We start from the raw sequence: 13,377 nt of genomic DNA, 5'->3' as shown, positions 1-13,377 counted from the left end.
TAAAAAAAAAAAACCCTTCACCTTCCTATTAGTTCATCAGAGCTGACTTTTAGAGGAAATTCGTGCCAAGTAATACTTCCAAAATTAAGTCAAGTAATAATTATGTCCTCCAAGATTCCAGGAACAATATCTGGTTAACATTAAGTCATCCATTTTGGTTTTGAAAATTTTTCATCTTGTTTTCTGTACAGAGAAGCAGTGTCAGCCCCAGGTTTTGTTTAGTTTTGCAGCCATTCACACACATTTGTCAAGAGTCTTCCATCCTTTAGGAGACTGGCAATATTTTCCTGTGACATGGTGAATTTTATCACTTACTAAAGGTTTGAATAGTAAAGACTTCAATTGATCTATGCATTTCAAATTTTTGGGTTTGATCTAGTTACAAGTGGAGAGGAAAAATTCAGTAACCATCAATAGCATCAAAAGAATGGTATATAGACATTTAGTTTCCTTTTCCTTCCCACATAGTGAGGAAGATTCTAGGGTTAGTGTCTCAACTATATCTATATTATGTAAGGCTAAATCAAAGCCTTACATTTCCTTTACAATACTGTTGCCTGAACATCACCACAGAGCGGCATCACAGGATTGGGAAGCAGTGCTTTTTATGAAGTCACCACACACATACAATCATAACACAGAGCAGAAAACTTATTAACACAAAACAAAATGGCTTAAGGATTCAGCAATGCTGATCTTTCTAATTTTCCTCCTTTGGGAAGAAAGCACAAACCCTTTGAACTCATAGTCACCTAAAGGCTGAGGTTAGCTTGCCAGGAGCAGGTCTGAGAGATGAGCTAATATCAGGGAACATATGTTTTCTTTTACATGTAACACCCCATTATGTATTGTTCTCCACCACCCACGCCCAAACGTCAATTCGACCTATGAAACAGACTGCACCAGAAGCACAGATAACCCCAGGCTTCAGGTCTGTAATCTGATCGTGGCCATCAGCAGCCAGAAATGAGTTTCTTTCTAATCAGCTTTCCATCAGTCCCCAGTCACTCATATAAAGGAGCCTGGGGAGAGGACGATTCTCGTTGCTCTTTCTTCAGCACCAGGGTTCTGGACAGAGCCTGGAGAGGGCTGCTATTCCTACACCCCTTCCTCTCTCTGTCTCCACCAGCCCTGCTAGCGCCCCTTTAGTCCCCCCTGCTGCAGAGAAAGAAAATTACATCGGGATCCATGCAGCCGGCAATGATGATGTTTTCCAGTAAATACTGGGCAAGGAGAGGGTTTTCTCTGGATTCAGCGTTGCCCGAAGAGCAGCAGCTCCTTGGCAGCTTAACAGTGAGTACTGAGTGGCTGGCACTCTAGAGGAGTGCTTTCTAGGGTAGCGATGGTCTTAGTCTTGCCATGTGGACACCTGATGCAGAGTAAGCACACACACCTCAACTCGTTCCTCTAGCATCCGAATACCCTGCCTCCCTCCTGTCTGCCTTCAGTCTTCCTTCTCTCTCCGTAAAGTAAAGTGGGTGTCCCGATCCCTATGTTCTAAACTTCCTTTCCTCAAAGTTTATAAGTAGAAAGTAAAAAAGTTCCTACCCACCAAGAGCGAGAGGTTGTATGAACCAATGTCTTATATCTACAACCAAAAAAAGGGTGTAGGATTTTGAAAGGCCACTTATTATGAGTAGGGACAGGGAGAAGAAGTTAAATAGATTTCTGTGGTTCCCGCAAGATGATTTTGTCTCCTATACCCCTTCCCATCTACAAAGCTTGTTCTTTAAACACAGAAGTAAGATTTTCATTCTTGCCTAGAAGTGTTGATTATTGGGATAAAATAAGGATCGGTTCCTTTCAAAAGTTTTCCTGCTTTCCTCACTTTTCATTTTAATTGACAAAATGAAAGCAATGTGCCACTTATTTCAGTACTTAAGGCAGTTTTTGTATTTAAATATTAACAGGAAAAAAAGTTAACATTTTGCAGGATTTTAGATCCTAATTTGAGGTCATAGTGATGGGATTTAATAAAAAAGACAGTGAACAAAAAAAAGTATTCAGATTCCTAGTCATTAAAAATATTAAATGCTATTTCATTGCTGTAACAGAGTTTATCAAACCAATTACAGTTCAGTCTGTATCATAGAAAATTCTGTTTTAATATCATAGCTCCAAACATGTGCCAGAAGGTTATATTGTACTCGTGTATTATTACTGCTAAAATGTTGAAAAGTAATCAGGGCAAGTTTTGTAGAACCATTTAAATCAGTTTGCAGAAATGAGACCAGAAATGCAAATAGATTTTTTTTTTACATCCAAACATCATGAATATTTGGATGAGATATTACATTGAGGAATTTTGAAGTCATAATGAACTGCTAGAAGGAAAACAAAGAACTCAGAGTTATGGTTAATGTATGACCCTTTCATATAAAAAAGCCTACGTAAATATCTAAGAGCTGTGTGTTATGTGGTGGGAAGAGGGCAGATGTTGAGAGTGCGGGGACATTTGAGCTTTTACTGACTAAACATACTGTCAAATGCCAATGTCTGCATATACTTCTCTCCTTCAAGTCATAACTAATCAAATATTCATTTCTATGATATAAAAATCTAGTGAGTGAGGCAATGGGAAAATGTGACACATGTGAAAAGAAAGGCAGTGGGGAAATCAGAGGAAGGCAGTGGCAAGTTCCTATTCACCGGGTTCCGTATCACATGTACTTTTCTCAGTTTCCTGAGGAAGTGATAGACCGGTCCGACTGCACTGTACTGCTATTAGCCAGGGAGAAACGTCTGTTTGCCCAAGTCTTCGTTTGCATATAAAGAACACAAAAAAGTACACCCTAACTTCACTTTGTCTTTTAACTGAAAGTTTCTAGCTTTTTTATTTGGTATTTCGGACAGTGGGATCCAAGTTTCTGAAATCTGCTGTTTTTGTCTTTAACCAATAGGACTAAGAGTCATCACTTAGTTCTGTATTATAATAACTTGAGTAGCTAATGAAGGGTTAATCCTTTACAGTTTCTCAGATTTTACTCTTTGCTTCTAATGATTAGCTAGTTTTTTTTCTCTTTCTCTCTTTTCCTTCCTTCCTTCCTTGTTTCCTTCCTTCCTTGTTTCCTTCCTTCCTTGTTTCCTTCCTTCCTTCCTTCCTCTTTCCCTTCCTCCCTTCCTTCTTTTTTCTTTTATTTGTGGCTGGATTTTAACAGCCACTTTTCAGGAATCCTCTGCTGACATAGATGGCCTTAATTGAATATGCTCCCCTGTGTTGAACTTCTGCAGATAGATTCACACAGACAATGTAGTTCTAATCGCAGAAAGTGAGGTTGTCAATTTTAGGGCATGTCCTGACATATTTCAGAATGAAATGAATATTTTGTTTTTAAGATTAAATGGAAACTAAAATTATTGTTGTGAAATATATGTTTGGTCTTATTTTTGTTATGTTAGTTATTAATATAGTTTCCATATTATGCAACTAGGCTAACAGACCAAATTTCATGCTGTAAAATAAACCTAGAAAGTAAAGCAGGAAGTGTCATATATGAGACTTTATACTTTATGATGGTCAGATTTTTGTTGCCATTAAATAAGGTGAAGCAAATCTGATCCCCCTTTAATTTCAACCCCTGGCTATCTTAGAGCACTGGAAAATAGTGTCCCAGAGTAAATTAGACTGGTATTTATGATCAAAAGTTATGAGTGATGTGGCAACTTCTCTTTGAGTTTATATGATTGCTGAGGCTTCTAGCATATGAATGGAATATCTGACCAAAAATCTAGTTATGAGAACTCTGGGATCCTAACCAATGTTTATGTGTGTGTGTTTCTACCTTCTTGAAGTTAAGTAAAGCTAACTCTGGCAAAAAGGATGATAAAAAAAGCAGCAAGGGAAACAGCAAAAGTGAAACCAGTCCTGAAGGCGGCAAAACAGCTGTTGTATTCTCACTGAAAAATGAAGTTGGCGGATTGGTAAAAGTGTTGAACCTCTTCCAGGTGAATGTAAACATCATTACCTAACCTTAAAAGTGACTGTGTGCCCAATGACAAACCCGTCCTCTGCTGTGAAACGTTACTGAGTCCATTTCTGGGTAATGTGTTCAAAGGTTCAAAGAAACCAGATTTCATGAAGCTTTATAAGTAAAGTTTGTCTCCCGAGTGATGTAATAAGCAGATTTGTGTCAACTACGTTTTATTAATTCCAAGTGAATCTACTAGTAATTCCTCAGACTATCGCCAGATAAGAAAGTCAGTAATTAAAAAATGTGAGCCTCACCCCCTTTTGTTTGGCAAAAGGAGCCAAAGAGGGTATCTTTAAATATCAAGAGACTGCAGCCTGATTTGATTTGTTAACATCTGAATTGTGCACATGTCCTGGGAGCACATTTATTGCATCAAACGAGATGCATGAGTAGAGGCATTTGGTAAATTCCCTTGAGCCTCGTTTTTGCATGAGCTTAACATGTTTTTTGGGGAGATGAGTCACTCTCCTATTGAAGCCAGGGCTAGCTCTCTCTTTATTTTATAGAAATGTAGTAGCCGTTTTTCCAGGTCCAGTTTGGTGGCTTGAACCCTCAAGAAAGAGCCTGGTTGAGGGTGAGGTTAGAGAACACCAGAAAAACTATTCCCCTCTGGCCAGGGCAGACCTGATAGCCACCTTACCCTTCAGCAAGCATTGTCCCTTACAAATGCATTTTGTTTGGGGAGCGCTGGCTGCTGATTTGAGCTGTAAGATAAGGAGCCTAGCTCTGCGTGGTGCCTGGGGCTGCTGGTACAGTGGAAAGATGATGGGAATTGCAGTCAGAGGAGTCAGACCTGTGTTCTCCTGGCTTGGCTAACCACTAACTGCTTCCTAGCTTCCATTTCTTTACTCGTAAAATAGCGATCATAATTCCTACCTAACAAGGTAGTTGTGATGCAGTAATATGAGTGAAAGTGCCTTGTAAAATGTACAGATATGAGGCCTCTATTGTGAGGTCTCTTTGATGACCAGAGAGGGGAAATTAGCACCCTGATTTGGCAAATATTTCCCTGTTCTCTCTTGACCTGGAAGAAAGGATCAGACACCATAAACAGTGGTAATGGAAATCTGGGGAAATATTTTACACATAATTATATCATCCAGTGCTGTCTCCACGCAGTGCCCCAAGGCAGGCCAGAATCCCTGGAGAAGGAGTTAGCGGCCCCGAAGTTTTCACTTGGCCATCAGCTAGTCATGGGGTCTTAGCTAAACCACTTAACCCATCTGTACCTCAGTTCCCTTGTCTAAAAATATCTACTCTGCTTCAAGCAATGGGCATTAAATGTCCAAAGTGACACAATGTGTGTGAAGACTCTTGACCTTAATATTAGTCTTACCTTTATTATCAGCCAATTTAGAAAATACGGTGTGACTGTAAAGATTAATAAAAACAAGACTAGAGCATCTAGTTTCCCAGTCACAGGACTAGTTTCTTTATACAGAGGAGGATGCTGTTTGATTTGATGTTACTCTGCACTGGTAACTACCTCTCCTACTCCTGTGCTGAAAATTCCGAGGCCAGCCAGGATTGTATTAGGAATGTGAATTGATAATCACAGGATATCAGCAGGTGTGATGGGGAGGTATGGGCTTATTCAGGGGTAGGCTAGGGTGGAGATGAGAACTTAGTCTTCAGTTAACTCAGCGGAAAGGAAAATGCCTCACTGGGCAAGTTTAAACCTAATGTTTAAATATTAAATTGCTGCTCCCCTCCTTGAATACCTTATTGTAAGGAGACTTTTACCCCTGAAATCCCTGGTGGGGTGATGGTTGCAACAATGCATCCTTGCATGAAGCTAGTCTGGAGGTTGCTGAAACAGAACAGTTAATGAATGGTCCCACTGAGGTGTGTTTTTTGGTTGTTGTTTTGTTGTTTTGTTTTTGTTTTTGCCTGTAGAGGTACTTTCTTGGCTGCTTTTCTTCCTTTTCTTTGGCTTGTGATTCCCAGCCACCTGCCCAGTGTCTGCCTCATTTGCTTGCCATTTGTACTATTTACGTGTTTTTTCAAAGATTATTTTTAAACTTTAATTTAATGTATAGTGGAAACCTTATACCACTATTAAATCAGGGGGTTGAGTTTTAGCTATGGTTTTGGAAACATATGAAAATAAAAATATAAATTTGGGGATGATACGATGATGTGATAAGCTAATTTCCCCTTGCCCCCAACTAGCAATGCACACCCCCAATGGGATGCGGACTGTGCAGGGAAATGATGATATTCATAATTATAATACATTTTATAGGGCCCTTTATATGCTTTTATATACCCCCTTCTTTTTTTAAAAAAAGAGACAGGAAAACCTACATACAGTCTCTAGTCCAATTAACAGAAGCACTGGTTGAAAACATTCCCATGTTTTAGTCAATCAAAGAGCAAGGAGACTGTCTTTTTCTCCTTTGTGGGCACTTGGCACCTGTTCTTAAGAGTTGAACAAGAATAGCCCTTGGCATCCCTTTTATTGTGCCGTGAAGATAATTTAGAGATGTTGCTCATATTTCCACAGGAAAAACACGTCAACATGGTTCATATTGAGTCTAGGAAATCCCGGCGAAGAAGTTCAGAGGTTGAAATCTTTGTGGACTGCGAGTGTGGCAAAATCGAATTCAATGAACTCATTCAGTTGCTGAAATTTCAAACTACAATTGTGACGCTGAATCCGCCGGAGAACATTTGGACGGAGGAAGAAGGCAAGGCCAGCTTTTCCTTGTCGGGTGACTTAGCAATCTGACAAATGTTGCAAAAAGGAAAATACAATCTGTGAGCTAATATTTTTGAACCCGCACTGTGTTTTCAACAGAACTAGAGGATGTGCCCTGGTTCCCCCGGAAGATCTCTGAGTTAGACAAATGTTCTCACAGAGTTCTCATGTATGGTTCTGAGCTTGATGCCGACCACCCAGTAAGTGTCCAGTCTAATCCATTCCATACATGCTGGTCCAGCTCCACGCATGTGCCAGGCAGCGTGCCATGTTGTGTGCTTTATTGTGGAGCAATTTATTATTTATTCCCCATCTCTGAGAGCCGGCTTCCCAATGATAAAGCTTCCCTGTACATATGCGTTGGCTGGAAGCAGATTAGAAAGATGGCATTTCCACGTAACATTTGTTCTTAAAAGGGTTATATAGGGAAGGAGATTCTAAACCTTGGAGAATATTTCTGTAGCATTAGACAGTGTGAAATATACTTGCAGATGGTGACCCGTGGAAAAACGATGAACTGAAATTGATCACCCCTTTGAGAAACGAGGGAGGACTAGGCATTATGGGCCTCAGTAAGAGAATAAAATTCTCCTTGCTATTTTCCTTGACTGGAGGTAGTTAGGAGTAGAGTAATGCGGTGGACTTCAGTCTCAATGGAAAGGCAGAGAGTTTTAGAATAAGGTTGTGATGGAAAACACATCTTTTCCCACATCTACCCTGAATCTATTTACCACTATCTCTCTTCTGTTCCAATAAAAACAACTACCTTTAAAGAAATATGATATGTAGGTAAGCATTTCCCATTATTTCCTTCCTCCCCCTTTACATCAGTTTTTATTTAACACAAGAGACTTGGAACTTCTTTATGGTCAGAATGAAGTACAGCTAAGAGTCTGGGAGAAGTAAGCAATATGCTCATTTGTTACAAGCACTTTTTCCCCCCCGTGACCCTTTCTACAAATGGGCAGATAAAAGGGTAAAACCCAAGCAGATCAGCCAGGCTTATAGAAGGGCTTTGTGGTCTGAGGTATTCCTTTTATTTAAACGGAGGAAATCTAGAAATCTGACGTGTGACTATTAACCTATGCAGTGGTTCTCCAAGTGTGGTCCCAGGCTTGGCTGCATTAGCATTACCTGGGAGTTTGTTTTAACAACATAAAGTTTGAGAATCACTGCTAGAGAGGATCCTACAACATCTTTAATTAGAGGGAAAGTTTCGGTCAAATTAGTCATTTGGTATAATATACCAATTCAGACCAATTCATAACGTACCATTCAAGCAAATGGTCAAACAGACCTAATTCATTTGCATTATTTTCAAGAAGCTTAATTTACTCAGAGACACAGTGTGTTACATTTGCCAATCCAAAACTTCAGAATAATTCACAGTAAGTCACATATAGGGCTCCTGAACACTTAAAGTGCCTTTAAGAATCATCCGTTTGTTATCTCCCGCCTTCCCCTTGCCCCCCCCCCCCCCCCCGCTACTTTCAGAGGAGTCAGACTTCACAAAGAAGCCTGATTTAAGAGATTAACAGTAATAGGACTTTCCAGATACCAGCTGTTAACTTGCAGGATGACCTTGGGCGAGTCCCTCTACCTCTGTGCCTCAAATTCTTTATGTAAAAAGTGGAGATAAAATCCTTATTGACCTCCAAGGGGCATTGGAAAAGCCTAGTTAATAAAACAACTGGAAAGCATTTTGGCAAGAGTAAATGCCTAATCCCAGGAATGGAAATGCTGTATTAAATCATTCAGATCAATGCCTGGATAGTAAAGGATTTCTTGCAAACCTCCTATTTCCAAATGCTCCCCTTAGTCTAGTTCTTCAATTACTCAACCCGGAGAAAGGGGGTCAGCTTTGTTAGTGTAACAACCACAGGAACCAATGACCTTGTGAAGAAATTGATTCCGATACTCAGTGTAAACTTTCCTGTGTTTAATTCTGTTCCATTACTCCTAATTATACCCACCTTAGGACGTCTCTTATTTTCTGTGCAGCCAGTTGAAATAATTGCAAGTACTTAGCTGTCTCCGACCTCTCTCATCATTTTTTTTTTTTTACCACATGTATTTCTTTTATAAGCACACCAAATGTTCGTTATGCAAAATCTGGTATTGGTAAGTTGATGTTTTTTGTAAGTTATTATTTGGTGAGCATGGAAAAAGTGGTCGAAGGACCTTTGGTGCCTGGGAATACTCCCAGTTCTGAGACAGGGATTACTGTGTCAGGATGGTGCCCTGTACTAAGGTGGCTCGGAAGGAGCTGGAATGGGAGAGTCAGGTTGCCGAGGCTCCCTAGAAAGGGTTAAACATCTATCTAGGTCAGTGTCTCCCAAACTTTGCCGGACAAACCACCTGGAAGATCTTTTCAAAGTGCAAAGTGAGGTTCTGCGTGTCTAGTGAGCTCCCAGTTGAGGCTTACGCTGGAGGTCCGCTACAGTTTGAGTAGCAAGGATCCAGACTGGGAGGGTCTCTCAAAGGGTGGTTCAAGGCCCAGCCATAAAGTGCTTATTAAAAATGCAGTTCCTTGGGGCTCATCTGAAGCCCACTGAATCAGAACTTTCAGGATGGACCCTGCAATCTGCATTTAAAAGGATTCACAGGAGATTCTGATGAGCTCTAGTGTTTGAAAACTAATGTTCTAGCTCAGTGATTCTCAACATTAGCTTTCCATTCAAATAATCTATGGGGAATTAAAAAAAAAAATACTGAGGCCGGGATCTCACCCCAGAGTGCTTAGATCATAACCTCAGGGAATGTGTCTAGGTTCAGAGTAGTCTTTAAAGCTCCCCAAGGGATTCTAATATTTCACCAGGGTCGAACTATTTGGGATAGCTACTTGAGTGCCAACTCGTACTTGGCTGAGCACTTTAGGGTGCTGGGTGGCTCTTCAGTTCCCCTTGATTTAAATTGAGAGAGGAAGGATGGGTGTGGGACAGACACTCTCTGGGGATTAGGGTTGCCAGATTTAGTAAATACATATATAGGATGCCCAATTAAATTTGAATTTCAGGTAAACAAGGAATCATTTCTTAGTATAAGTATGCCCCAACTATTGCATGGGTGTCCTCTGTGTTATCTGGTAACTTTATCCCTGCCTTCAGTTCAGAATAGATGGCCAAAGAATGCTCTGTCTCTGTGATCACTGGTGTAGCCAGCGTCCCTGTTTTATTTTGCTAGTCCACAGTTCAATCCTGGCAGCTCTGGATTGCCAATGATATTTGCATAATCACTGCCATACTAGGCTAATGAGGCATGTTGAGTAAATCACTCTCCTGCATGCCTGGAAAAGGTGCAGGTGTTTGCCAAGGAGAGACAGTCAAGAATCTTCAGGAAGCCCAGCCGATAACGATGCTTGCAGGGTGATGTCTGGTTTGGCAGGAATTGGGGAACAGGTGCTGTGCTTTTCATATGACTCTTTGCCTTTTGTCATGGCCTGCTTTCCTTCTGAGTAATAAAGGTGCTTGGAACTCCCGTTTTGCTCTCCTAGGCGGCCCAGTATTCCTAGTGACTTGAAGCTCCTACTTTCTCCTCTAGAGCAGGAGACCTTCTTTAGGTCACAGACACATTTGGGAATGCGGTAGCTTGGTCACAGCATTTTGTGTGTACATATTTTAAGGCCTCGTAAGCCTGCCTGTGAACACCAGTTTGAAAACTCCCAATTCATAACAGAGGAAAGAAAGGTTAGCTTCTCTGGCAGGCATACTTCATTTCTTCGGGGTGTCTGGGTGATCTCAGGGTACTCTCTCTCTGTCTCCCACTAACAATAATGCTCTTAGAGAGAAAGGCTGTTAGCAGTGGAAGTTCTTTATCTCAGCCCAGCAGACGGTCCTCAAGGCCAGTTCTCCTTCAACCATACAAGAGAACAGAGTGATTTTCTCTGTGTTTGAGGTGCCTCCTTGAACAGCCCACTTTTGCAGAAGCGTGCAAGCCGTAGCCGAGGTAATCTGGGCTTCCGGGGGCCTGTCTCAGCTCTCCTCTCAGAGCCCATGATCCCAGCGGCCTGTCCCGCCCAGCCTCCATTCTCCACTGCTTCCTGGTTACCCTTCGAGCTCGCAGGGTTGCAGACATAAGAAGTTAAATGGAAACAATTCCTTCTGGGTTTCCAGCAGTTTGAAGAAACCAGCCCAGAAAGAATTGATTGAAAGTACCTGAAGGAAAGGAAAGTGGAAGGTCTGTTGACAAGAGCAGAGATTCTTGAGTAAACCGGGAAGTTCCTCTCAGGAGTATTCCACCTGACAGAACAGTGACAGTCAGGATGTTTAACTTCCCAAGTGCATGATGACGGACAGATGTCTTGCAGTTCCTAAAGACTAAATAGAATCAAGGGGAACTCAGAGCGGAATGGAGCTCATGTGCTATCGTGTGCATGAATCCCTTATAATCGATTTTGCATTATGTGGCTATTCTCATAAAAAACAGCAAAACCTCTTTAATCCATGCTAATTTGGGGGATTCAATGATTATCCTGAATGATAGAATTTTTAACAAATGTGCATTTATTGGCTATTTACCCAAAGCAATTACATTTAGGTTAACTTACTAAATAACCATGTTAAAGGGACCTGTTTTAATGAACAGGATAAGATTAACTCGTGATTAACATCAATTACGTGTAAATGATACTTGAAAACCAAAGATGCCATTCACTTTAGCCTGAATTCCCATGCATCCCAAATTAGTACAACCCAAATATAATGAGGTTTTACTGTAAGGCCAGTTCGCTTCTGCCTGTGCCATCAAGATGGTCATCCAAGGATAAAATTCACATTTGACTCCAACATTCAATAAACACCACGGTGATTTTCTTTCAGGCCTGCTGCGGCGGATTTTTTGGCACTCTGTTAAATAACTTAATCTCTTTTCTGTTTAAGGGATTTAAGGACAATGTCTATCGACAGAGAAGAAAGTATTTTGTGGATGTGGCCATGGGTTACAAATAGTAAGTACCTGCGTAACTCTTTTCTGCGACTTGTGGCCGGCTAATTAGGGGAAACCTGCTGTGTTAAACAGACCCGCCTTGTCTTCACTTTAACTTTTGCAGAAGGCAGACACGAACCATTTTAAACCCTCACCGACCTGGTGGGGTTTAAATGCCAACACTGATGTTTCACATCCAGGTGTAATTGTAAAATAATGAGACCCACAGGCCACATGCCAAGCACTCCATTTTCACCGTTGTGTTTGCTGCTCTGCCAAGGCATGGGGCCATTTTTGTATATATGCTGCAGGGTCCGGAAAATGTGTTTGAATTGTACTTTTGATTTGACTTGTCAGTAACCCCCTTCAATGTCCAGCTTCCCTGGTGAAAATAGAAGAGTCGGCAGGAATGGTGCAAGGGTTCATGTAAGCAGCCTTAATAGAAAATAAATGTTTGCTCTACATGGAAAGGGAAATTTCTGTAAACTGGAGGGCTTATGGGAGAGTTTCATACCTAATCCCAGATCCCGGCTGGGATGAAGTTGGAGAACCTCAGGACTGGGGTTAGCACGGTGCCTCGTGCATGGCGTGTGATAGGATTACCGGCCGTAATGTAATGTGTTGACTGCAGAGAGTATCATCCTTTGCTTTTTTCTCTTCCCTCCCTCTCTCTCTTTTTTTTTAAAGAATATGACACACAAGGGCTTAAAGCCAAGTCAAAGGATTCCACATCACACCTCTGACTGAGTCAGTTGTGTGCTCATTTCTAACTTCCTTTCATGCTTTGGCGCTCTTTCCTTCTTCCTCCCAAGCCCCAGGCATCCTTCGTTCTTTCTCCACCATGTTTATGATCCTAAAACCCAGGACCACTTGGCACGTGCTTTTCCACACGTGTCTACTCCATTTTTGTTTTCCTCTGTTCCAGGCAGCTTCTTGACTGCCTTTAGCCTCCTGTGGCTTTCTCCACCCCCCCCCCAACAATGTCAATGTGCACAAGGCTCGTCCTGGCCCATGCCTCCTTCCCACCCTCAGCACCATCACTCACGAACACCATCTCCCACTGTTTCACAGTCAAATTACCAAGAGAGGACCCTGATGGGCTGGGCTCAGTTTTTCACATCAGGGTCTGATAATTGATTATGAGGCTTCAGCTTGGCTCCCCTTGCTTCACAGACTGTCCCTGGGGAATCAGGTCCTACATGAGTCCTTAGAAGGGGTGTGAGCAGGACTGGCCTTTAGGGTATCACCTGCCCACGACATGATAAAAGTTCAGTGCTTGGCAGAGCCTTTTTCTTTAGTAGAAGAGATGGATAAGTATGTCTTTTATGCATAGATGGTATATGTATTATACCTATGTAAAAAAATATGTATGTGTGTGTATCTATAAAGAATTTTGATAGCATAGTGATCAAGGAACTATCTCAAATGTTACTTATTTCTTCTTGAAACAGCCCAGAAACAGGACAAGGCAAGGTGATATTGTGGTGACACTAACAGAACTGGTATATCTGAGTCAGCCACTTTCAAGGGGCATTGACCATGGGGACTCTTTTGGTTTTAAAAGAAAACATACTGATATGGGCAGAAGAGGAAAAAAGCATATAATCAAAATGATGGAGGGTGAAGTTCTTAAAGCATTAACAGGAGTTTGCATTTGCCACCTTCCCTTAGCTAAAGAGGAAAATTGAGGTGCAGTGTCTGTGGAAAGCGAAAGTATAAATTGGCGGTTGGAAATGGTAGAGATTTTTTTTTCCTGCAAAAAGCTTTATTGTTTCTGTTTGG

General features: G+C 41.4%; 1 protein-coding gene across 3 annotated transcripts in view; it reads left to right on the top strand.

Annotated features, from left to right (window-relative positions):
• Positions 1-1,182: 1,182 nt before the first annotated feature.
• TPH2 (tryptophan hydroxylase 2) overlaps positions 1,183-13,377 on the top strand; it is an 88,718-nt gene continuing 76,523 nt past the window's right edge. The window contains exons 1-5 of one of the 3 annotated variants that reach the window (XM_027594360.1): positions 1,183-1,293; positions 3,793-3,945; positions 6,478-6,661; positions 6,772-6,872; positions 11,550-11,617. In XM_027594360.1, the coding sequence (XP_027450161.1) occupies positions 1,189-1,293; positions 3,793-3,945; positions 6,478-6,661; positions 6,772-6,872; positions 11,550-11,617 (611 nt within the window). In that variant the 5' untranslated portion in view covers positions 1,183-1,188. Of the gene's footprint in view, positions 1,298-3,773; positions 3,946-6,477; positions 6,662-6,771; positions 6,873-11,549; positions 11,618-13,377 lie in introns of all 3 variants that reach the window. The other 2 variants (XM_027594361.1, XM_027594362.1) reach the window with 2 other exon arrangements.

The sequence above is a fragment of the Zalophus californianus genome, chromosome 9, assembly GCF_009762305.2.
Source record: "Zalophus californianus isolate mZalCal1 chromosome 9, mZalCal1.pri.v2, whole genome shotgun sequence".
Taxonomy (NCBI): Eukaryota; Metazoa; Chordata; class Mammalia; order Carnivora; family Otariidae; genus Zalophus; species Zalophus californianus.
Note: the sequence above shows the minus strand (reverse complement) of the source record. Positions and strands in the feature narration are given on the sequence as shown.